Genomic DNA, 27,461 nt, shown 5'->3' with positions numbered 1-27,461 from the left:
GTTTGCATCTCAGTGATTTTTTTATTGATCCTCATGTGTTCTTTATAGAATAACGGTAATGTTAACATTTTTAATATCAAAGCCCATTGATTTCTTTTTATAATCGCTTCCATTATGCTTTAGAAATTTTCATGTGTCAGAAGACTGTTGTGTTCACCTAAATGTTTCTTTAGATATTTGAAATACTCTTTGTTTACATGGTCTGTTTATCAAACTAGAATTAATATTAATGCTTGTGAAACATTTAAATTGAGTTTTGGAGGAGTTACAATTAGCCAATTTCACCTTCATCTGTTAGTTATTGATATATATTCCCTTTGTCCATCTACTACACTTTTCTATATGTTGTGATATGTTTTTGTTCTACTTGTTATGTTTCATCAACACATTTATACCTTTTTATGCTTGTCACATGTTTTTCTTTCTTTACCCATTTTAAGCCATTTCTAAGCGTATAATCAGTGGCAGCAGATATAGTCACAGTATAATGCCACTACCAGCACTGTCCATTTCCAGCTTTTCTTCATCCCAAATAGAAGCTCTGAACCTATCCAACCATAAATTCACACCCCACATGTTTTAAGTTATGTAATTGTAATATACCTTAGAGCCCAGTGTCCATAATATTACACAAAATACGTCAATTGCTTAAAGCTGATTTTCATAGGATTAGGTATATCCATGTTGGCTTTACTTTTTAACACAGTTTTTATTTTTAATTGGCACTTAGTAATTGTGCATATTTATGGATACAGTGTGATCTTTCAATACATTCATATGCTGTGTATGATTAGATAGCTATCAATGCTAGGATTTACCATTTCTTCATGTTGAAAACTATAATACTGTTCAAAATGGTCCCTCTGCTTTGTCTTGTGCCCTGTGCAAGAGAGCTGTCTGCTTCACCAGTCACCCAAGCGTGGCATCATCCTAGACTTCTTTGCAGAAGTCTAGTTTAGTCACTTGTGCTGAGCATTGCTTGCCATTCTTGTGCATTGGAATCTCTACTTTCTTCTTGCCTACCACTGGCCCTGCTATGTCCTGGTCCTTCCCGTCAACCTCAGGCGTCACATCCTCAGGCCCCTGGCAGACCTTTCCACCTCTCCCATTACTTTCTCCCATCCTTTTCGGTACTGGTGCCACTGATTGTCTCTTTAACAGAAACATTAAATATTGTCATGCCACTTCTTTGGCTTCAATCTTTCTGAAGCTCATGACTTTAAGGGTAGATTTTTAATTCTTTGCCACAGCTATAGAAATCCACTGTATTTTTTTTACCTCAATTCCAGTCTCCTTTCTGTATACACACACGCACACACCCACAAACCACAAGCAAGTTTTTACCCACAGAACTGAATTTACACTCTACTCCTGAGAAGGTGCCATGTATTTGTTCATGCCTGGAAATCTGAGTTGTTACTGTGTCTTTCCGCTCCTCCCTTTCCTATTTCTACATTACTGCAGGCTATTGGTTGTGTGCTTTCTTTGGAGTATTGTTGCCAGCTGTACCCTGAAAATCACAACACTGCAATGTAATTATCTACTCTAAACATTCTCGAAAGGTAAGACCTTAGAATATTACCAGCACAGTAGATGGCACAGTGAGTATGCTATAAATATGCTCATTTGCACTTCATTCATCTCATGGAGTTTCTTTAGAGGTGACAGAAATTAAAAAGAACTCTCTGAAATAATTTTTCATTAGGATGCTGTTAATTGCATTCTTCGTTGAATTCTAACTAGTACTCTTTACTGATCGCACAGGAAATCCTCACCCATTCCTACTCTCTTCTTTTTAAAGAGAATAATTCATTAGCTTGGAAAGGTAAGAAATGTCCTTTTTCTACTACCCACCCTACAGTTAGTTTTTGAATAAGCTACTAATGCATTTCACTGTGTCTCCCTTTTGCTTTGTTATGGTGACTTTTAATTGAGGTTGTCTTTATCACTACCTCGGTGGCCATATTGTTTTAACACTTTTTCTGTAACTGGATAGGTACCTTCTCTGAAATGGGATTTTCTCTGGGCTTGTAAAATACACAAAGTAAGCTGTACGCATAAACTCATAAAAACTTTTGCTGTTGTTAAAAATAAAGATTAAAAAATTATTACCCTGAAAGCAAAACTCTAGATATTTAAACAATGACTGAAAACTATCAAGAAAACAAGAGAAATGAATTGAATGTAAGAGACAACAAATTAGGGGAACAAAATGTTAATTCTGTAGCATTATTAAATGAAAACATCATGGCATCATGGTGAAAAGAAACATTTGGTCTTTCCCTGACAGACTGCTTAAGATGCATTTCCTGAAAAGTAAATTAAAATTATCTGGTGGTTACCTTTTAATGGAATATCATGACTATAATAAAACCAATTTAAAATTAAGCCCAGCTGAGTATATAACCTAGCATTAAAAGAGAGAAATGACAGAAAGAGTATTCCTGTTGGGGTAGTGGGGAGGAAATCTGCACTCCCCTTCTCATTTATGATCAGAATTCCTAAAGAGACTTGGAGACTTGGAATGGCCAGCTCTATGAGATGTAACTGTACTAAGCATTGAATGGCTGCATTACTGTAACATCAACATGGGAAAAAATAACTTTTTCAACTGCTTATAAATTTGGACCTCTAAAAAGAGATTATCAATTAAATAGATAGCTATTGCAGAAGTAGTCATGTAAGTGATATGCATGAGCTCTGTTAAAGGTTTGCTGAAATATGCCGTCTAAGCTAAAGTTAATTTAAAGAAGTTTAATCAGCAGGTATTTATTGAATACCTACTGTGTGCCTTTTACATCAATAGAGACAAGACTTACGCTCTCTAGGAGGCAAGGCTAGTATGAATGAACTTCAAGTTAACCATGTGGTAGATTCTGCGTTCCCTGCATTATGGATCATAGGAAGAATCCAAAGGAGGAATAGAATATTAAAGGCAGGAGTCAGAGAAGTCTTCCTACAGGCCACATAAACAGCATAGATATATGAAATATTTCTCTCTCAGTGTTCCATAAAGTAGAAATAGTCATTGCCTCTGAAGAAAGAATCTGAGAACTTATTTTTGACTGTATTTCTGATTAGATTTTTTTTATTTCTTGTCTTGTACTTACATTTTCTATTGACAAAATAAAATGTGTGTGTTGTAGTATCGTTAACATAAATAGCTCAACCAGTAGAAAGCATCGGACCATCTTTGGTGCAGAGACAGCTGTGGAAAAGGAGGAGTGGTGTGGCCAGGGGAGATCAAGGCTGACGCAGGGAAACTTGGAGAACATTGGGAAGTGTGGCAAAGGTTGGGATTATGTGAGTATGTTGAGGAGGAAAATTCATGTTAGTTCTACAGGTTTGGGGGTCAGTCTTCCTAGATATGAATTCCAACTCCCTCACCTGATATCCTTAGATTTAACCTCTGTGAACCTCAGCTTCTTTTTCTACCGAACTGGAGTCATCGATACCTTGGTTGTGGGGTTTTTCTGAGGTCAAGCATGTGGCACTGGGCCTGGCACACGTCAGGACATGGGAAATTCACAGGATCTAGGAAGCATGGTAGCTTGGAGGTAAGGAGCTTCAGACAACAATGAAGCATTTTCTGTGTTCTGTCAGTCATACTTACAAAAGATTTGCCAAGCCCATCCTCTCCTATTGGTCCCTGTCACAAGTATCCAAATACAAGCCTCAGACATCTTTGTTCCTAGAAATACAAGAATATTCTCCTGACTAAATTGATCTCCCCCAGCCATCTATTCTCAACAACCTCCAGAGCAATCTGTCTAAAACACAGAGCCCTGACTAAGAGTCTATGGATTCCTGTCACCAGTTATTCCACAAGAGGTCTCTGTAGCCTACCGCTTTCTTCTCTTAACACCCTAGTCCCAAGCTTGCAACTCCTGACTGAGTTTAGAGCTCCAGCAAAATCAGAATGCTAAATGGATGCACCTTAAGACCATACACTTAAGTGAAATAAATCAGACACACGTGTAAATATCGCATTGTTTCACTGATGTGAGAAACTAAATGTGTAAATAACTACCAAAATACATAATATTATGAAATATGAAGAAATTGTTTAAAAGGAAAGTGGAATGAAGGAAAGAAAAAGTGAGAAACAGTATAAAATGGAGGCAAAACTTTGTAAATAAGGAGAGGGGAAGGATTTGAGTGGAGGGGAAGGTAATGGGAGAAAAAAGAGAAACTGAGGTATACTAGGTACCGTACAAGTTCCCTATGATGACTGATGGTTTGTGTATATGTAAATTTTATCTATCAACATAATACATTAAAAACAATTAAAATACTTGTGATTCCAGATGATAGCACTCCTCAGATCCGTGCTTTGGTTTTCACCTTCTGTTCTGCCTGGAACGTCTTTCTTCTTCACTCTTCTTTCCTTTTCCTAACCCCTCCCTATCCTTCAGATTTCCTCCAGTTGTTTCCCTCTTGTCTGTTTGCAAAGCCTGGAGTCTGTACTTATACCTAGCTTCCTAGCTCTCTTTGGGCATCTCCCAAGAGTTTTGTGACAGGAGAAAAGAACCCTTCCCCTCTCCGAAACACACTTGCTCTGACTCTGGCCCCAACTTGCCCTTCAAGGAAGGGGAACTCATATACCTGACTGGTTAGCTTGCTGTACTCAGCTCTGCCTTTCTCCTCTCTGCGGGAACCAGTGCTCCTTGGCTCCCTTTTCCCCACTTCCTCTTCCCCAAAGGCCTCTTTTAAGGAGTTGAGCTTGTTTGGCACTGCTGGTGACATGGACTGTCTGACTCAAGACATGTGAGCCATCCCTTTTGAGTTTCACACTAAGCCATTCTTTTCAGTATCAGCCTTATTAATTAGAAAGATGGTATTTTGCTTTCCATCTGCTTGATTCTATTGTACATTTGTCTTCTGTTTCTGACCAAGAAGAAAGAAATGTTAGCTATCGAACCACTCAGGGCCTACCTGTACTACCTTACTGTATTTTAATCATCTGTGTGTGTTTACCTGGGTCACTAGGTGAGTGTCTGAATGTTGATCACCTGTTGTAATCTAGTGTGACATAGCCTGCACTAGGGCTGTGGTAGAATGGGGAGGACAGAGTGGCTAGTGATGATGATCCAGTTAGCATTTCTGAGCCTGCCAGAGAGCTAAGAACTTCTCATAAGCCTATCCACAAGTCTATGTGGTAAATGTTGCTATGGCCCCCAATTATGAAAATCTAACTTTGCCCACGGTCTAAAGTAGGAGTGAATGTTCTGGAGTTTCTACCCAGGCAGTTTTACATTAGAAATTTGAGTGCTCTAAAAAGTCAAAGGAGAAATAACCATGTTTATTACAGTAACATTAGAAAGGACAGGCATAGTGTTTCCATCTATTTTGTTTTAGACCTTCTGAGCCACTAGATAAGTTAGACTCATGTTAAACCTCTAGGGGAATAGAGGAGAGGGCCACTGGGAGTCCACAAAGGAAGGAGTTGAGTGGGCAATACCATTATTATCTTCACTGGACAAAGTAAAGAAACAAGACCCAGAAGCCAAATAAGATTCCCCATTATATAAATCTGAAGGTTTTCTGTCCAGTGTTCTACTGATGACAAAGTTCTAGAGGATGCATGCAAAAGAAAATGCTTCAGTCTAGATTTCTAGTCCTGGAGACTAGCAAGTTAATGGTCAACCTGACTCAGTGAAGATAGTTGCAAAAGAATGATCCTGAGAAGAACTTGTTAAACTCTGTGGAATTTGAGATAATAGTGAAACTTTCAAGTGTAAATGTCTTATGTGCAATTGAAAATATAACAAAGGCATACATACAGGTTTTACTATTCAATACATATTTATTTAAAAACCATTCAAGAGACATCTTTGTAAATACTGATATAGTGCATAAGTAGAACTTTCTCTCTAAGTCAGGAACAATTGTGATATGAATTTCCTTTGCTTTTTCTGGTTGTATTTTCAACTTGTTGAATCTTTTCATGGCATATTCAAGTCTAAGTACATATTGATAGTACAGTGACTGAGAAGAATTTTGAGGCAAATCTCCTGGATCTGTATATCTGGTGGCCCTTCTGTCGCACTTAGCAATGTGTTTCATTATTTTCAAGTTCTTAATGCCTGTTTTATTTACTGTAGAAACTATCACTTTTGATATTCTTTTTTATATTGAATTCTGTGCATTAGGGTATTTTTCTAGTTCTAGAATTTAAGGAAATCTAGATATATTATTTGAATCAATAAAAACGGGATCAATAAGCTTTTTTTAAATCTTTTTCTTTTTTATTGGTACCAGGGATCGAACTCATGACTGTCTGCTTGCAAGGCAGGTGCTTATGCCGCTGAGCTAAATCCCCAGCCCCGACCAATAAGTTTTTATTCTTATTTTACTTCCTTTTATGGAGATCTTATTTTGCATTTGATAATTAGAGCAAATATTCCGCAGTGTTGACATGAGAAATGTAATTTTAATAGGGTTAAAACTTCAAGTTTATCTCTCATCTCCCGTGTGTGTGTGTGTGTGTGTGTGTGTGTGTGTGTGTGTGTATTTTTCTGGATCTGAGTTCAAAATCAGGACTTTCAGTGGACAGAAAAAAACTGCATCAGTTTCATCCCTATGCTTCATTCAGCTGAAGTCAGGCAGACAGTGTGCTTTTCAGCCTCCTACAAACTGCCTAAATAAAGTCAGGTTTTGTGAATGTCTTGTGTTGAGCCCTAGATGAATCCAAGACAGAGCCAGGTGGACCTGTGCTATCAGCAGTTCCTTATGAGCATGGGGCTCAACCCCTGTTCTCTTCAGAGATACAGTACTTGGAATATCATAGAACTGTTTCTTTAAACCTGCAACAGCTGCGTTTTTTACAAGAGGCATAAAATAATGACATTAATACTTGTAGTTCTCCAGGGAACTCCAGAAGCTTTGTGGATATTAACAAATTATCCTCTTTACTTCTCTCTGAAGGGAGTGAAGGGTCATTGTTTTATGCTTCTCTTGCAGTGAAAATAAACTAAGGCAGTGGTGAAGTTTGAGATAGCTCAAGAGGGAAGGCAAATTGGTCATTATGGTTTCCTTCTGCATTTTAGTCCTTTGGTTCATGATTGCTAAAATTTAAACTGCTTTATTCCTAAATTCAGTAATATATTTGGGGTTTTTTTCTGCATTCAATCACCACCAGATATTTAAAGCAGTTGCTAAATAAGTTTGAAACCAGGATCAAATTTGTCCTCAAAGCAGTTTAATGGTTGTGCAGAAACTACTGTGTGCTTTTCAGAACCCAGCACTACCTCCAGGAAGTGCAGTTTCTAAACCACTGAAATAAAACATTAATTCAGTCATTCATTCAGCAAGCTTTTTTAATTTTTAGTTCTGCACAATTCTGTTAGATACAGGCTGCCTAATATCCCTCCTGCTTCTCAAATTCTATAATTAAAATTTCTTTTGCATGTTGAACGTATTCTACCCCTTTCTAATGTATGTTCTTTTTGTTCTCTAACCTATATGGCCATCAGAAATAAAGAATTTGTATAATTTCTTCATTGTAACTGTGTCTCTGATAATGTTTAAGATTTTACTGCAAGTAATCAACTTATCAGGAACAGATTTTAAACTGATAAGCAGCATGCAGGGTTAGAGTTTTCTGTACACTTGGAGAGCTAAATGGGATGATCTGTATTTTTGTACATTTATTTTCAGGAGGGACCATCAGTGAGAGATGCATGAAAACCCTAAAGACCCATGGCAAGCATTAAAGAGTTATCACAATGGGATTTTGACATTACTACCATTACTCACCATTCCCTTCTCACAAATTTATCATTTCACTGTACTTTGGTTCTCCCTTTTCCTTTCCTTTTAATTCTTTCAGTTTCTTTCAGACTCCCATTCCCCTTGCTGCATGCTGGTCCTCTGCTTCCTTCTCCTTGTACAGACTACTATCCTTCAAGATCCAGCTGTAGTGCTGCCTCCTCTGGGAAACTTGGCTGCAGGCTCCTCAGTGCCTCACTTACCCATTTGCCTTAGCAATTTGCTCTCGCTTTTTTTGCTTCCACACTATGAATAGTTTAAAACACAAACTCCACTAAATTACTGGTAGCCACTCAAAGTGATCCTGCATGTATAAATTATATCACAGAAAAGACATTCCTTAAATGACACCACATTTCTATCCTATGCTGTCATCTTATTAGCCACAAAGCAGCTTAAAGACAAAGATCCTCACACTCGTGTTTGCACACCAGACCCTCCCAGTTCTTGAAACATTTGCTTTAGGCCAGCAGCAGCGCACACCAGTGGTGTTGGGCACAATAGCCTGCCTCATGTCTAGCAGGGTCTTTCAGATTATGCGCGTGGATCAATCCCATTAGCAGTGAACATGGAGTGGAGCCAGGAGCGGGAGCAGAGCCAGCAACTGAGGAGGCTGCAGGATCCCTTCCTCACGTGTGGCCCCGAGCCTGCATGGTGGCTGCCAATTTTGGACTAATCTGTCCATTTCTAGAACAGGTGTTCTCTGTCTTGCTTCCTGTTGTGGAGAGCAGAGGGGAAGTGTGTGCCACCTGGTCAGAATTTGTATAAACAGATGCCTGAAAGAAAAATCATAGATGCTTGGTATGTCAGCCGTTGAGAAGAGGTTTGAGCCCAGTGCCCCTATAAGCAAGAGCAAGGCTCCTCTCCTACGCACCCCGCACCCATCCATCCCACAGAGCTTCGTCTACTCTCGGAAGCAACAGGTTTTATAACGCTCATTTTCCCTCTTGGAAATCTCACTCATCTTACCACATAGCAGCTTCCAGTTTGTATGACTTTGATGGGACAGTGATTTGGAGGTGAAGATAAGAACCATCTCTTCCTTATTTTCAAAAGATTTGCCTTCCTTTTTTGAAATTAAAGCTATATCAACCACAACTATCAGTAAGATTTACATGCTCCAGAAAGGTTCAGTCCTCAGTGGAGACACAAGTACTTTTTGGCACTTTTGAACCACCACTCAGCCTTGAACTAGTTTTGCCTCAGCCACTACTGTGACCCAGAAACTAATCCCTATTAGCTATCCTTATGACACAGAAGCGTCTACATTGCGATGATTACTTATAATTTTATGCATAGAAATTTAGGTGACAGTACAGTAATTATCAGTGGGATGGGTAAAGCATCAGACCGCAGACATGGTAATAATAGATGATACACTAATAGTTGATAGGTAAATAGCAGTTAATATTACTGTAGAGCAAGCACTGGCTGAATGCTTTACCTGCAATTGTCAGTCTTACTTGTATTTTTTTTAAGTATTTTTGCATACAGTAAAAGAAACTGATCCCAGTAGATGATAGAAAACAGACATACTGAACACTTCCCATCTACTGACACTAGGCGCATATGCTAAGATTTTGTAAGAATGATGCTTCAGATGGTTTGGCTAAAACTTCTTGATGAAGAAGTGGACAGGTAGAAACTCTATTCTGTTTTTGCAGTTTTTTACTGAGCCTAAAAGTCGCTCAAAATGTGTGTTTGTAAAAACACAAAGCAACAGGGAGATAGATTTTTTTTTTTGCAAATTGGAAGGAAAGTAAGATATGGAGGGGAAGGAGGTAAAAAGAATTACAATGTGTTATATATATGTGTCAACTCCCCATTATATATCACAAACATGTACTGACATCACTTTTTTTTAAGTCGTAGAAACAAAAAAGAAAACGCAAAGTAACAAAGCTTGTGAGGACTCCTTTCTGCTGCTTTCTCTATACGGCAGCGTGACTTAGTCATGGTGAGCACATGCCAGAGATGCTTGCTGGAAGCTGTCCTGCAGCTGAGCCTTACTCAGGACACCGTGGTTAGAGGTTAGAGAACTTGCATAGTGAACATCGCACTTTTCTCCCAGCAGAGGGCAGTAGAATGTTCTCAGGAAGAGCTGTGGTTTGTTTGTTTGGTTTTTTGTTTTTGTTTTGATTTTTAAGGCTCACATAGATACCATCTGTGCTGAGTGGGTCTCGAAGTGATGAGAGACCTGGAGAAGAGGTGACAGAGTTGAGTCAAGAAGTTACGTTAGATAGCAAGCCCATATGATATTTTATCTTAAAGATGTCAAGTTTGACTGTATTAAATCAATATTAAACTTATCATCAGTTCAAATCATTTACTCTTCCTAAGCATAGTCTTTCTCTTTATTCCTCAGCCTAACTGAGCATTTGTGACCTTGCAATGATGCAAGTATGACATAAGGAAGAGTGAGAACTGAGGGATTTTCTTCTCCATGACTAAATCCTTAAAGCAAGAAATTTTTCCATGAGTGATCTTTAGGGACCTGCAGAATACGGTGAGCACGTGAGTCTGTGCACATTTTCCTGGGGGAGATCTCCCTGCCATCATCAGGCTTTTCTTTCTTTTTTTTTTTTTTTTTTTTTTTTTTTTTTTTTTGTACTCGGGATCAAACTCACGACCGCATGCTTACAAGGCAGGCACTTATGCTGCTGAGCTAAATCCCCAACACCATCAGGTTTTTAGATGGATTTAAAGTTTAAAAAAAATAAATGTTCTACTTAAGGGCCTATCACACAAAGAAGCCTAAAATAGATTTGGAGGAGGCGAGCAGTAAACCTAAGTGCCTACAAAGGCCAGGCTGATAACAGGGGATGAAAAAGTCTGTGGGGACTTGGAGGATACATGTCCTACATAGTGAAGGAGGCAGACCTTGTGCGTCCTGGCTGAGAGCAACCATGCAAGAGTACAGGCTCTGTGTAGAATGGACTGTAGATAGAGAAGATTGGATGATAGGAACAGCTATTTTGGAGAAAATGACATCTTAATAGGTAATACTGATTTAGTATCATCTTGTTTTGAAGTCTCATCTAGCTTTCGTCCTTCTGTCTCCAATGGTCTAAATAGGTTATATCTTACTGGATTTTATTATGTACGATAGTATAAGCAAAAAACCTTCTAAAGACAAGGAGATTATACAGAAACCATTGTTCATTTTCTGTTAGTAGATTCTAAATACTCTGTAATGCTGTCATTCTCTTAAATGGTTTTACATTGTTTTGATATACTTAATGCTACAGTATACGAAGTTGTACTCAAGGATTTCAAGGAAAGAGACAATATGGTAACTACTTTTAGGTCAGGATTATCTGGTGGTGAAACACTATTCTGCTTAAATGGTTATGTTTTGATCTGTGCTGTTTCGTTGTTATGCCCTCTTTTATCTCAATCTCCACTCCATTATTTACTTTTTTATTTTTATCCTTTCAATTAAAGGAAAAAAATAGCAGGATATATTATAGTAACCCACTTTGACTTTCCATTACCTCGATTTAAAGCCCTGTATTACTCTCACCATCTGGTTTTTAACTGATGTTACCCTATTCTGTTTTGCTGGATAGTATCAGGTTTGAAAATTTAGGCATCAGCTGTGAAGATAATGAGATTCATTATAACGCCCATTCTCGTTGACTTTTATCTACTTTTGAAGACCTACAATGTCTCCAATGTTTTGGTTTTGTCGGTTTTATTCTTTACTGTTTTGTTCAATTGTATTATAACTAACGATATAGGCAATTCTATTAGAGATAGCGGGAGGCATTATGGTAACCATTGTTGATCACCCTGTATTATGTTTTCACATTATCTATTATGTCCACCCTTTTGACTTGACCGATTCTGTTCTGTTATGTCACATTTGGTTTTACTCTCTTCCAAAAAAGTAATAAGAACCGTGGGAGCAATGAAACCCAAAATGTGTAATAGTCATTGTACAAAAGAGAGGAAAAGAAAGTGCTCTAAACTATATAACTGCATGTATATTTAAGTGTATAAGATAGAAAATGATATCACAGAGTTTTATTGGATCATTGAACAGAACTGTTTGCAGTATCATTGATGGAATGTCCACTCTACAAGCTTTAATTTTGTGACTTGAACAATTATTTCTAAGATGACAATATGTAATCCATTAACTAGTGATTTCCTACTGTTCATTTTTTTTTCTGCAAATCTGTATAACTTGTACCCTTTCTCTGCTTTTTTTTTCTTTTCTCCTTAAATAAAATTTTAAAAAAATGAGAAAACATAAATCCATAATTTAAATAGACTGCAAAGGTCCGTACAAGTAATTCAAATCATTTCTAAACATAGCACAGGCAAACTGAGTGAAATTATGGGTCGTATGTGGCCTTTGAGTCACCAATTTGATAAACTAAATTAAGATGTCAGCATGTGACTGATAAGTTCAAGACCTGCCTCTCTTGGGACAGGAAGACATGCCATATTAAGGAACTCTGTATAAGTACTAGTAGTTTTTATTGTTAGTGTCCAACATGCACCATAATGATAGCAAACGTGCTAGCACCTGCTGTGAACCAGGGACCATACCACATGTTCATAGTAACATCTTTAATCTTCTCAAAAACCCTCTAGGTTGGGTTACTGAGGGCTTTGCAGGCATTTAATACCATATTAGCTACTATTCTAGGGAAGAACCTATAGGCATATGCCCCCGGCCCCTAATCCCCAGCACTAGGCTTGACTCTAAGGTCTTCACACTAAGCCACATTGTCAGCTCAGTTTTTATGTTTTTATTTAAAAACAAGGTCTCACCAAGTTTCCAGGCTGAGCTCAAACTTGTGGTCCTCCTGTCTTGGCCTCTCGGAGCACTGAAATTGTATGTATGAGCCACCATATCCAGTTTAGAATGAGTCTTCGCTGTATTATCCTGATAGCAATTCTATGACTAATTAGGGAAACTGAATCACAGTTACTTGGCCACGTATCCCAGCCCATCTCCTAGACTGCAGCTTAGGCAGTCTGAATGCAGAGCTTGTGCTCTGAACACTGGGCTGTCCTTCCTGCTCTGTGGAGATCAGGTACTTGTCACCCTTCGGATAACTCTCAACTGTGGCTCTTAGTGATCCCAGGCAGTCCCCACCCACATGAACACACACAGACACTGACATGGAGATGTGGTACTTCTAACCAAATGTAGTCAGCCCCACATTGCCTACAAAATCCATCTCATTTTTATGCATTACCAAACAAGCTTTACTCAATCTTTTTCTTACTTTTTAATCTCCTCTGAAAGGGACATTTCATAAATCTTTTGCTAGATGAGATTTCCAAATAATGGAGATAGATGACATTGTCTTTTGTCTCCTGGCAAGTTTGGCCCTGACTGTCATCACAGCAGTCAAAGGTTTGTCTTATATCAAGATGACACCTAGATGCAGTGCCAAAAAGAAAAGCAACATCTTAATTCTCCACTCAGATTCTTGTTTCATCTGACCTTCCTCAGAGGTTTCCTTCAGACCTGCACAACAGAAACTCCTGGACTGAATGAGAAAGTGTATGGTAGTCATGACAGAGAACTGACTAATCTGCAGCCGCACTGTGGGTCCGTTTCTGATGAACAAGGATGAGAATACACCACAGGGGCGTTCAATGATTTGTGGATGGCACTGCTTTCCAGCTGTCTGTTAGTGCCAAAGCTGAAATCTAGGCCCTACTGAGAGATTGATAATAGAGCACGAAAGCAGAGTGCGAGGGAAGGGGCAGGGTATAAATTTACTCCAAATTTGTCATTTACCATGAATTTTATCAAACGGGTCTCTCTGCTTTCCAACTTAGATGATACCTTTTATGATTTTAAAGTACATTTGTTTATTACTTTACTGCTTTGCACATTTACCAGCTCGCTAGTTTTATGATGCCTCCCATAAGCCCTAATAGGTCTTAGAGATTTGTGCACTTGCATTAGCACATGTTTCTATATAGTATTTCTTCTTTTTGTGATTCCATTTTGATCACTTAAGCTCCTCTATTTCATTCTCCAAACATGTTCAAAGAATCTGTGGCAGGTCTCTTTTCCTGGGGACTATTTTTATTGTCATTTCAAAAATAAAACATTAAATTCAAAGCCAAAAAAAGGCAATTTGAAAAATGACAATGTTTATAAAAAGAATTATTACTCACAACCAAAAATATGGAAGAGTGACTGGGCAAGGGCATACTGGGAACATGGTAAATGTCAGGTTTAATAAGAGTCAATCCTAAAAACCATTCAAATATCCATCCAATAACAAAGGCAAAAGGTGATTGGTGCAATTACCCTTTGGAAATATATGTATTTTTAGTATCTTGTAAAAACTTGAAAGTAAACTTTTCTGCATTTGATTTTTAATTAGATATTTTTGTTCTTGCTGTGTGGAAGAAAATCTTGGTGTTCTTTTGACATTTTTCTTTACTGCACCTAAGCATAAATCATGGGATCCTAATGTGTCTGTTAGTTTGTGTTCTTGCTCTCAGTCACAATTATAGAGACAGACTGGGGATATAGTTCAAGCAGCACAGTGACTGCTTGGCAAGCATGAGGTCATGGATTTGACCCCCAGTACAAAAAAAAAATTATAGAAAGATGACTGAAAGTGTATTGCTTAACGAAAAAATTTACCGTGAGAAATAACAAAGTTGAATTGGTTTAGATCAGGGAATTTAATAGCGATTGTACTGGAATTGAGTATGTAGAGATTGTCTTTAAATTGGGGAATACAAAAATCTCATAAAGTGAAAATTATCCTTGACCAATTGTTACATTTCACAGGTTGATCAAGTAGAATAACTCGCTAAAATATTCAGATCCAAGCATATACAACTACAGAATCATCTTTAGTGTAGTAAATGCTCATTTTATGAGAGCTAAGTGAACTGAAAACTTCTATGGAATGTCTTATATCCATATGTACAGATAAATGAAGAGAAAGAGATGTGTGAAATCAAATGTTAAATATATGAATTTGACTCAATATATTACATTTTGACACAGTGTAGTTTTTTTTTTTTTTTTCCTATCATGAAACTAAATTTTGTTCTAGCTTCCATAAGAGATTTTGCTTTTTTTTAGGAAGTCTTCCTAAAAATCCTGGGACTTCAATCTTACTATCTTTGTTCTGAATAGCCTTATAGCACATGTACCGCTGAAAACAGTTTGTGATTCATTTATTTGGATCTTCACTCAACTAGAGCATAAGTTCTCACAGACAAGTAGTCATGTGTTTTTTCACATTTGTATTTCTTACAGTTTTTAGAACATTATGCGTCCATCAGTCGTTGATTGAGTGATTTTTCAAGGCTATATCCTAAGTTTTGTATGTATGTAAAGCTACCTCTTATCTTCTGTTTCAAGTGGTATTTTTCATGTAGAATATGTTTTGCATCTAAAAGCTTCTTAGTAATATATTTCAAGGTTACAGCTGCAAATTATATGGAAAATCTCTTGACTTGTTACTGAGCTGTAACACATAAATTTTCCAACTTGTTAATGCTTCTTATAATTGATGGAGATTAACTTTTTTTAAAATTTTATTTAAAAGGGAAAAGAGAAAAACACACAAAAAAACAAAGCGGTGTAAGGGTACATGTAATACAGAACTACAAAAAAAAAAAAAAAAAAACAGTAAGAAATCACCAGTTAATAGATTCCATATTATCATCTTAGAAATAGTTGCTCAAATCACAGTATCAAAGAATACAAAGTGGACATTCAAACAGTGAGACTGCAAACAGTTGTGTTCAATGATGCAACCCAAAACATTAATATGGTCAGCTATTTAACACCCCTAAACACACTTGCTGTTGTATCCTTTAGAGCTCTTTTTTTTTCCCCTCTCTTTTTTACAACAAAATTTACACATTTTGGGTTTTATTACTCCTTAGTTCTTATTACTGTTTTTTGGGGGGGGGGAGAGAATAAAGTTAAATATGGCAAAACAAAGCTGTCAGTCAAAACCTAGGATGGACATAGCACATGATGTAGAACAGAGTACAAGGTTATCAACAATGTCTCTTGATTCCTTAAAAAGAATTGTCTAGGAGATTAACTTTTTTAAAATATAAGTTCAATCTTTTGGTAGGATGGGAGAAGAGAAAGATAGATACATGGATTATATATAATTTTTGAAATATAATTATACATGAATTATAAAGTTATATAATTTCTGTTGTATAAATTTCATACAAATGTACATGTGATTGTCTGTATAACAGTATTATAAGCCTATGAAGTTGGCAGCAGCAGTATGAACATTCTGATTTCATAGGTGAGGAACCTGAAGATTAGAGAGAGACTAACTTCACTGCATCTGTGTAGTCATAAAATGGTGACATAGCAAGCATCCCAATAAATTGTGATCTTCTGCGTTTTACTATCCATGCATCTATCCATCCATCTATCCCTTGCAATGTAATCCCCCTATTTCATGACAGGAAGCCGGACTGAGGTCTTCTCCGGGCTTTGAGCCTCATTCTGGCCACCTGCTCAGTTCCTAACCAGCTGGTCTGTGTCCTGCACTCACATTTGTGATTCTTTGCTACCCTGTAGTAGCTCTCTGCCCCACTGCAGAAGCAGAACACAAAAGGAACCTGTGCTTGCTAGGATACAGGGGCTCGAGCAAGCCAATGTTAAGAAGATGCCCAGGGAAGAGAAGAGACCTGGTTTAGAATGTCCCTGGTTTAAAATGTTTCTGTATCTCTGCATTGCTGCACTTTTCTCAGTTTAATACACTTTAAATACACTTTATACACTTACACATTATTAGAGGGCCATTTCCTTCTTTGAAGAAAAATAAAAGAAACATCTTACCTTTTTTTTTTCAGATACAGTGATCAGTGATTTAAAGTGTATCCAAAACATACCCAGAGAGTACTTCAATGTTATTTGTATGGAAATAAAAGTAAAATATAACAGGCACTATTTTTAAGTGAGAAAAGAGATCTTCTGGATTGAGGTTAAGACTTAGAAATAAAATATCATTAAATAGAAATCGTTGGGTAAAATTATTAATTTTCTATGAGAGAAACACAAGAGTAAAAACTTTTGTTTTCTGAATCAGTGCTTGTTATATAACTAATATGAATGGAACTTAACTTATGAGTTTGAACATTTTAAAACAAACCCTCATGCTATTTGTAGAGCACAAAGAATTTCCTATTATTTGTCTTATTTGATCATCACAACTACTATAAAATCGCTGAATTCATTATTACAGTAGAATGGCAGAACTGTAAAGATTTTAGAGGAACAGTCTCCTTATTTTATAAATCATGAATCTGAAGCTTGAAATTTTATTCATGAAGACTTTTGATCCCAGGTAATAAATAACTAATTCAAACTGGATTAGCATAAGACAGACCATATTCACAGTACATATTACCAAAATCTCTATTCTGTTATGAATGAGGAATGGCTGGATGGAGATGTTCTAACTGCATCTCCAAGCATCTGTCACTCTATTTGGGTTATGTTTTCCTCTGCTTGGTATGATTCAAAGTTGGCTTCTAACAAAATGATAATAAGGTGACAACTCCAGGCTTATAAACTTCTGTTCCCAGTGGGATGTGAAGATTTCATTTCTAGTTGTTCTCAAAGAAATTTTTTGAAATTTCATCTCATCAGCCTGCCTTGCAGGACTGCCTATTTCTGGACCATCTCAGTAGCTATGCGGATGGAATGCTGTACTTAGGCCTGATAAGTAGCCAACTCCCTCATACCCATGGACTGAGAGTAAGTCCACAGAGAAAAACCAAGGTTTTATCTGTAAGGAGGAGCAAGAGAGGGGATTTTTGGTGTTGTATAGGTATAAGCAATTCATATGAATTAAATGACATTTCATACAGCATGGTTCTGCAGTATGAGTATGATGTTTTGAGTTAAAAATCCACCATCATCACAAGTGTACTTTTCTGGAACATGGAAGTGTATCTTTTCACATCTTTATATGGGTTCCACTGTGGTGGCCAGCAGGCCTCTTTGGTATATAGTAACTTTTACCAAAGATTAAACAGGTAATATATGTAACCACACAAGAAATGCGCCCTGAGATTCCTATCTTGTTCGACATTTTTCAACTTTGCCATCTTTTTATTTTTATTGGCACATGTTTGCAATACACAGTTTCTTTCCTCGTGGGGAATAGGTGCATGTAGATCACACATTTTAGTTCATTTTATTTTCATCCATTTACCTGCCCCTCCCTCCTTTTTCCTCCACCTCTTGGTCTCCTTTCCCTCTGTAAAAGGTCTATTTCCTTATTTTCTGTTATCTGTCTTTTATTTTGCTCTTTATTTATAGATACCTTATAGAAACCATTAAATATTTAAGCTTATGTGTCTGACTTATTTCACTTAACAATATAGTCTCAAGGTTCTTCTGTTTTCTACATTATTGATGGGAATATAAACTAATACAAACAGTATGAAAATCAACATGGAGATTCCTCTTAACTAAACATAGAAATTTCATTTGACCCCACTATTTCCCACCTAAGTATCTTACCAACAGTTAAAGACATCAAATTACAATGATACGTGCATATCCATGTTTATAATACCACAGCTAAATCTTGGAAGCAGCCTATCTGTCCATCAGCAGATGAATGGATAAAGGAAATGCAATATTTATACATTCACTGTTCTACTGTGAAGAAGAATAAACTTGTAGGAAAATGGGTGACACTTTGCCATCTATTTCCCATATTTAATTTTCTCCTTTCATACTTTCTACCATCAGTACGATCAGTGTTATTGAATCAAACTGTTCTAGTGGGTGGTTCTAGCTATCACCTACTGCTTGTGTTTTAGTGACCCATGATATATGTTGCTTGAAGGAGTGAAGGAACATTTTGTTGTAATAGAAATAGTAACTATATTGACATACTTTTCCCTCTTTCTTTTAGATTTTTACATATCTATGAGATATTTTAAAATATTATCTATAGAATTTTACTTGAATGTGTAGAGTGTGTTGGAACTGTGGAAACTTTGTTGTTGTATTCAGTGCATGCACTCTTACAAAGGACACTTAACTCCAGTACCACCAAGTGCAAGTCTTCATAACAGCAGCTAAACCTTCAAGAAGATCAGTTTGGAGGTTGTGGTACAGCCCTATTGAAGATGGAGTTACTATTTTAGCCATGTGCCACTGCACACAGAAATGGTAAAAGCAGATGCATCCATCACTGTCAAGTTATATTACATCCCTGCAAGTCTGTAATTATGCATGTTAGACCAGAATCTAATCTCAGGATTTACTGTTTCATTCATAGAACCAAGCCAGGGAGAATTCTTTTAATACCTTGTAACTTTGGGTTTTTTTTTTTTTTTTATTGTTGTGGTTACTTTTGCTACCTCTGATAAGTGAAAAAGTAGCTTGAATGTGTGTGTTTCTTTATAGTTGGAAAACTGCAGAGTCCTTATGAGTCATTTGGTCAGGAGAACCAAGAATAAATCTGAGATGCACTCATGGCACCTCCTTTTTCCTTCTCACCTCCATAAATAGACAACATTTAAGAAACATGTTATTTCAAAGGATTTCCTGGCAGAATTTTGCTGTTTTTTAAGGTAATTTGTTGGCTTCATCTTTGTAGAAAGGCTTTAAAAACAGTATTGCACATTAAAGACAACCACCAGAAGGGAAGCTCACATATATTTACTTAGTCAGTGACAATGTATGAACATTGGCTGTTTGCTAGGTGCATGCTAAATTCAGAGAAGGAGTTACTAAACCACACACACACACACACACACACACACACACACACACACAACACACACACACAGCTTATTTAGTAAAGCAGTGCTTCCTGCTTTATACTTGTATGATTGTCACAAAAGTGATCCACAAAAATCAAGCCACTGCTTCAGATTTTTATAAAAAGTTAGATGTACCACCTTAGTTAACATGAAGATTCTTGGCCATTCACGGACTGGGGGTAGAGAGAACAAGGCCACATGAGGAAGCAGGCTCAGTCCTGGAACCAGTGCCATGCACAGGACATCACCAGACTAAAACAAACAGACCCCAGTCCGTTCTGACACACGGGCTGGCAAACAGAAATGCCAATCTCCACCTCCCTACCTCCCCACTGCACTAAGCAATCAGCTTATCTGGAGAAACACAGGCTGTGATGATAGATTTCGAAGTGCAATGCAATTGGATGCCTGTGGGGCTTTGGTGTTTCCCTAACATTGCAGATCTACAGCCAGTGGTCATGGATTCAGAAGATAGTGATACGCAGTATGGCACCTAGGAAGGATCTCCTTTTGAGGGTTGTAGCCTTTGTTGATTCACTATGATATTGTTTTGAAAGTCCTATATTGTTCCATTGTTTTGTTGGGTTTTATTCTCCTTTATTTTGCTTGATTATGTCAAATCCTATGGCAGGAGCACCTATTTTAAACATAGCAAGATATATTATGGTAGCAATTTAGGCTTTACTATTGTTTTGCATCCATTGTTTATTGCATTCATTGTTTTGTTTCTATTGTTTCTATTCTATTCTGTGGTTTGATTTTTAATATGTCTGAAGTTATCTGCAGCTATTTTGTAGACATCAATATATGGTATTATGGTAACTATAATTGATTGTGTAATGTTTTGAAGTCCTGTATTTCTTACATTGGTTTGTTTTTATTGGTTTTATTCTGTTTTATCCTCCTTAAAATAAAATTTAAAACATTTTCAAAAAATGAGAAACAATTGTTGGCCGCTGAGTTAGGCAGAAATATCACTATGTGAGCCTAATGCACCAAAGCCTAGAGCAAACCAGTCAGTAAACAACGCCATTGATAAATGTCTATAAAAGGAAATTTACATGTGCAGTAACCACACAGACCTGGCCCAGGTACTGACCGTTTAAACAGTGGACTTGAAAGGAGTGGACTACTGAGAGAGATGATGATAATGTCAAAGAGGAGAAGCCAGCATCTTGACGAGGAGAAAATGAGGAACCTGATTTGACAAGTCTGGTCTGAGATAGTCATGATGAGCGCTCACATAGCTTAGAATGAAGCATCAGGCAGGGTGGTTGTGGAGTGAGCAAATCTGGCTGATGATCAAGATCTGGGAGCCAAAGTAGAGAGGTCATTGCTGACACTTGAGAGTAGACTAAATGCTAAAAAATGGTGGTCAAATGGTGTAACAAAACCAAGGGAGAATGACATCATTTAGCGTCAAGAAAGAAGAGGCATGAGAGTAGAAAAAGTTGTGGGAATTGAAGGGACTAGATGAGTTATGCCATTGTGATCTGAAAGATTCCATTGAAAAATGATTGTTTTGTTAAGCCTCCACACGCTTGTGATTTTCCTCAACAAAGTAATCCATGCTCTTTAAGTGGAGCCAATGTAAGGAAGACTGTGGGCTCTGTGACTAAATGCCAGGTTGCACAATTGTATTGCCTATGAAATATATAGTGATTAATAAGGTTTTTACTATTCTTTGTGCCTACAAGTAATTGAAACAACCCTAGAAATGATTTTCACCATTTTACAAGTGAAAAACAAAGAGGTGCTCCAGGTCACACAGCCATTTGATAATAAACTCAGGACTCAAGTCAGACACTGACTCCTCATACTCGCTACCAGTCACACACTATCCTCTCTTTATTCAGTGGCTCCGTAAGTCTCATTAGGTGTAAGCTTGCCTTTTGGGGGGATACTTTCCAGCAAATCTCCTCTTATGCTGCAATTCTCAATTTCTACATGTGTCATTCTTAAACGTTTATTTCCCACTAAGTGCTTTGAATTTACAAATTTCTATGCTTCTTACATACCTCTAGCTTTGTTGACCTCTTGTGAAGCAGAGGCAACCTTCTTTCCTGGGCACTGTGAAGGGCGTTAGAGCCCCGACTAGATAAGTAAATAACACGGGGAATGTGCATTATGCTCACTCCTTTATATCCCAGCATGCAAGAGGCTCAGAGCAGAGGTGTTTTTGAATCACTGTAAATTTGCAAGTTTGTCCTAACAACACTTCCTAAAAGGCATCATTGCTTCTACAAAAATATTTCCTTATAGAATATTTGTAAAGAAAATACCTGATAAATCTTGTCTTGGACAATTGCACCAAGTATTGATTTCTTTAGAATTGTGTCAGCAGACTCAGTCTTGCTCTTTGTAATGGTCCTGTACTATAGTTCTGTTTGGAGGCTGCCTCTGTTCTGTTCTTAATATGTGATCTCACATTGACACATGCCATGAATTAAGTAGCAGATAGTGATCACAAGAACTGTAACATGTTTGCAGGCCATAGTTGTTTTCATTCTCTTTAGAAAGGAAAATAAAAATGACTCATTACAGTAAGTTAAGGATAAGTTGAGATGATTGTCCATAGGAGCTGAGAAGAGCTATTTTTTATACATTTAAGAGCATGATATTCAAAATATCCTGAAGATTTGAGAAATGCCCCAAAATTATTAGCTAGGGAGAAAAAATATTAGCCAGTTTAAGATGTCCTGTGCTGTCTAAATAATGACCTAAACATGTTATATATTTTCAAGCAATTGTATTCAAAGAAAACAAAAGGTAGTAGTTGAAAACAAGCAAGCAAATAAGATCCATCAACTGAGCTTTGTAACAGATTTATTGAATCAGTGAGAAAATACAAATTACAGTACATCAATCCGATGACTCTACAGATATCAAATAATACAGTATATTTTATGGAGCTAAGCCCATTGCTGTGTTTATTTTTAGGTAAACTCTCAGGTAGGTATATGAAACGAAACTTGGGGTCTATGGTGTTTCTTGTAAATAACCAGAAGAATATGTAAATAGCAGTGTTTATTTTGGCAATGAAGATGTTACACAGAATAATGAATACAATGGAAAAGACTTGAAAAGATGAGAAAGATTTTTAAAATAAAATGTGTTGTGTGTATTCACTCACTGATGTGTCGCACACTTTGTTATTAAGAAATATTGGTATTCTTGAGACGGTGAGAAAGTGTTGTTTTGGTTGTTTCATTTTGAATTTTGTCCATACTTCTTCCTGTCCCATTCCATGAGGAAATTAGTACCATACTATCAATGCCGGTGATATTAAAAATACTTTAAAACAGGAATGACAAAGAGAGAAACCCAGCAAAAAGACAGTTGTACTAAATACTTGGTACATGATGGTCTTGTACCAAAAGGATACTGTCTTACCTGTCTTCAGACCCTGGCTCCTCTGATTTATGATGGCTCTGGACAACTTCATTGTGCTTCAGGTCCACATGGGCATGGGCAGGGGAGACAGGAAGGACAGAGGATGTATTAACTTTGTTCCTGCCTGTCAAAACTGTAACTGTATTTAGAGAAGTTCTTTGTTCATTTAACTACACCTCCTCATAATCTGGATCACATTTTTCTTTCAGTGGAAAGGAAACATTTGGAAACAAACGAGTAAAAAGAATTTTCAGCCAAATAGGAAATAAGCTTGGTTTTTCTTGTTCTTTACCATTTATTACCCAGTGACCTTGATGAAAAACACTGTCTCTGAGAACCAGTTTCCTTATGTGGAACAAAGAAACATAAAGGTCTTTCCAATAACACATTATGTATTTATACATAAAGTGCTTTGTAATCTGTTAAATTCTATATAAACATAGCATACTTATACTTTAGGACAATTCATATTATAAAGAAACTTGGAAATAAATTGTCATTTTAAGGGATTAATGTTTTCCCAATCTGGCAAACCCATGTTTTCATATGATGAGGGCTTTTTATGTTTTTTAAAAGATAAATCTCTTGAATTAAGCCACTCTTTCCAGATCCTGCTGGAGTTAAATCAGAAACATATTTTGTACTATTTTAGTTGTGTTATGTTTCCATAGGCCTACTTGGTGATTCTCAAAGAGTATGCTGTAAAGTTTGAGCCATGTGGAAAACCGAACCATTGTAATCAGTCATGACATACACTTACTGTGTATGTCCAAAGACATTTACATTAACCTTGTGGCCGAGAAATGTAGATCCCTCTGCTCAGGGGGGCTCATATTAGGAGATAGTGGTCCAGTTCCACCAGCACCCTTGGCCACTTACAGCTTTTGGCCTAAGAGAGGCAGATTGTGAGGGAGAAACTTTGCACTACTAGGAGGCATGTTCCAGAACTAAATTTTAGGATCTGGGGCTAAGTTTTTGTTAGGCAAAAGAGGACAAAAGGTTTAGGACAAGAAGGCTAACAGGGAGTGGCTCCCATGGAAATCTGAGCACCAAAGAGACAAGACATGGCAGATTCCTTCATTTCCTGGAAAAAGACTATTTTAGGAGTTTGATTTCTGGAGCTGAGACTGAGCTAGTGAACAGGATATATATAGGTTGGCTTCACAGTCCAAGGAGAAATAGAAAAATCCCCTAGCTTGGGCCCTTAGGAATCTTTAAAGTGCTTTAGGATAGATTATGATTCCTGAAGAAAAAGAAGACATTTTAATAGTTCTGAAATACTTTCTGGAGATCAGAGGACAAAGCTGTAAAAAAAAAAAAAAAAAAAAAAAAAAAAAAAAAACCTGGATGTATTAGTGGGGGAGGGGGTGATAGTTGATAATTTTAGCCTTAAGAAGAAGCAAATTAGATCTGAGTTTGCATAACAGCAGGGGACAGAGATTCTTGTATGATTTTTTGAGTTTATTTGAATAGACATTAATAAAATGGACCAGAGTGTTAATGTTCCATGGGCAAGATTTACTAATACTGTTTGACAGCTGCATATTCTGAGTGCCTGAAGTTTAGGAAAGATGTTAGATTTGGGGAAGGATCTTGAGGGGAGTTCACTAGATTTATCTCACTTTAGCTAATAACACATTTCAGTAGCACTGAGATACACTGAGATATATTTCTATTTAGAGCAAAAAATATCTAGGGGCCTAAAATGTTTCTAAAGATACTCTGAAAGGGGTAGAAGTGACAAGGGTTGCAATCCAAAAACTGATACATGTTAATTGGAGCTATTAGAAGCAGTAGATTCTGCCCTCCAGTCCATTTAAGATCAGCTTTCCTATTGATTAGCTGTTGCTGATTGCTTTAGCTGCACCATCCCTGGTAAGGGAATTCTGACTTTTAGGTAGAATTTATATTTAGCATGTTTTTCATTCATAGATTATTTTTCTGTTGGACTTGAAACAAAACCATATGCTTCAAATCAGTAAGTTGATAATATTTGAGTTAATATGGAATTTATGAATGAAGAGGAGAAGACTCTAGCTCTAAATTTGGCAATTGGAAGTTATTTTAGAAACCAGCTTGTAAGTTTTTTTAAAAACAGACTGAAGAATACAGAATAAAACTATATGAATAATTCACATAAGTCCTAGAAATATTAATCAAAAAGTTTAGACAGTGATGTCTTTTCATTTTGACTAATTGACTGTTTCTTTTTTCTTTTTTTTTTTTTAACATTCCTAGGCAGAGGAACTTAAAACTGAAAGTTTGTGTTAATTCCTGTGGGAGATTTCTCAGTTTTAATTAGAATTCCATACCAAATGTCAGCGTGTGTTGACTACACATCATGAGTAGGCTGGTGGTGGCAGATGAAGAAATGTGCTCCGCCTTCTTGTCACTTTGTGAATGGATTGTAAAGGGTTTGTTAATTTGCTCTTCACTCCACTGGAGCAGATACTCACGAATACCTGCTGTGTCCCAAGACCATTTTATTTGCATAAGAAGACTGATTTAGAGGTGGCCTGATGGAGAATAGAATAATAAAGTACATTAAAAATAGAAATACTTGGCTTTGTTTGCTTTTATTCCTGATCTTTAGAAACAGTCTTGCCTATGTTGCTTTTCAGCCAAGAACCTTTTTGGAAAGGGAGCCTGGAGGGGTTGGACTTCAGCTGCCTGCTGCTCCGTCCTTCCTGAGCTCATCCCTTAATCTGTATTCCATGCACAAACCTGTAATACTTTGCCCCTCATGGATTTGAAAGTGACAGATAGATTTTTCTGACTCTATTAACGGGTTGTTTCCCTTCTATAGGCAAAACTATGACTCCTTCCTAAATCACAAAGATGAACTACCTTCCTCCTTTGCCTTCTTTTGGTGGTGGTCATTATTAAAGAACATAGTATACGATACATACATTTCTTCCTCAAGTAAGAGTACAGCATCTCGCTTTCATTTCTCATTAAATTAAATCTATGAAGGATGCTGATGGACGCTAAGAGGAAGGGGTGGTGCAGATACACGGCTGGGATACACAGCCTTTTGCCTGAAACAGAATGCACTGCACAGCGCTTAGTGTTAGATTTATGGAATGGCTCCTCTCTCAGCGTTGTCCCGGCTTTACACAATTTGGTGCTTTGTTGCTATCGAAACAGCCTTATTTTCTAAGCCATTGTGATTGTGCAGGGGGAGGAGGCTGTGGCGGGCAGGGTGGTAGTAGTAGTGAATGACACAGCTTTGCCAGATGACATGTAGCGGACCTCTGCATCAGCCACGAGGAATTAAGCTTTGTCACTCCCCACTGGGACCACCTTTCTCCTGGTATGTGCGCGAGGAATTCATATGCTGCTGCCGCCGCAGCCACCAGAGCAGAGCCCTGAGTACACTTTGCCAGAGAAAGCAGTGAGCAAGAATGATAGCTGTCTCTTTTAAATGCCGTTGTCAAATTCTGAGACGACTTACTAAAGGTATTGTGCTTTCCTTGTTATTTACCCAGCAAGTCTGTTGCAGCATCCTATAAACACAGTTTAATGGTTTTTACTTTCAAATATGACCGCCGTTAGAATTTATTCTCAGCAACAAAGAACTCAGAGAAAGATGTAATATATATATGGATACAGCTTTGCTTTCTGTCCTGTACATGCTGGTTATGTTTATGCTGAAATCATGAACCAGGATGTGTGATTTTTTGTTTTAATGACTTGATTCCTTGCTGAAAAGAAAATGTGTTCGAGTCCAGGGCTGAAGTTATTATGGGAAACCGTCATTTCGCATGCTGATTAACTGGTCAAGAGGAGTCAAGTGTGCGTTCCGTCCTTTCCATGATACATGTACTAAATGCACCTGGCAGCATCTGGACTCGCACAGTTGGTAAACCCACAGCATAATTGTTTGTTCTATTAATTTCCAACATTTCATAAGCTTTTCCCCAAGACAGTTTTAATTTTTTTATGCATTAACATTACATGTTCAAAAATATAGGTATTTTGAAATGCCTGTGTGATTTTTGAAGAAGTTTTTTTTATCAAAGTACAAATCATTGCTCTGAATTTTAGAATGAAGAATTATTGGCTTGAGAACGTCTCTCTTAGAACTCAAAAACGTTAATTAAGTCTCTCTGTAATATTTGAAATATATTTTCCTTTGAAATCACTGTAGTCATTGTATCTCATTTACTTTTTGTGCCTTCTATTACAAAGTTAGTGAATGGCTGCTTGCAAAATCCAGATAGATAGATGATAGATAGATAGATAGATAGATAGATAGATAGATAGATGATAGATGGATACAAGTCTTGCATTAATTAGTTCCTGTACATAGTATCTTCTTTAGAGAAAATATTAAAAGAGAAACTTCACTGTGAATAAAAGTATGTAGCTGTAAATGCCTTTCTTTCCTAGCTTGTAATAGAGTACTGTCGAGTAATTAATGAATGTAATTATGCTCTAGAAGCTCTGAACCTATAAATATGTTAATGGATGCTATTTCTATCAGTTTAGCTTGACATCACAGGTCTTTGATCACCAGCAGTGCAGCTAAAAAT

At 37.2% G+C, this 27,461-nt stretch overlaps 1 protein-coding gene across 13 annotated transcripts in view; it reads left to right on the top strand.

The window, feature by feature from the left end:
• Grip1 (glutamate receptor interacting protein 1) overlaps nt 1–27,461 on the top strand; it is a 633,384-nt gene that overhangs the window by 340,529 nt on the left and 265,394 nt on the right. The window contains exon 1 of one of the 13 annotated variants that reach the window (XM_003475943.5): nt 15,407–26,385. The exons of 11 other annotated variants lie outside the window; for them this stretch is intronic. In XM_003475943.5, the coding sequence (XP_003475991.4) occupies nt 26,331–26,385 (55 nt within the window). In that variant the 5' untranslated portion in view covers nt 15,407–26,330. Of the gene's footprint in view, nt 1–15,406; nt 26,386–27,461 lie in introns of those variants that run through there. One more of the 13 variants, XM_063255093.1, reaches the window with a different exon arrangement.

The sequence above is a fragment of the Cavia porcellus genome, unplaced genomic scaffold (genome assembly GCF_034190915.1).
Source record: "Cavia porcellus strain 051 isolate PalLab524CR breed Dunkin Hartley unplaced genomic scaffold, mCavPor4.1 scaffold_8, whole genome shotgun sequence".
Classification (NCBI taxonomy): Eukaryota; Metazoa; Chordata; class Mammalia; order Rodentia; family Caviidae; genus Cavia; species Cavia porcellus.
This window is presented reverse-complemented; position numbering and strand designations above follow the sequence as displayed.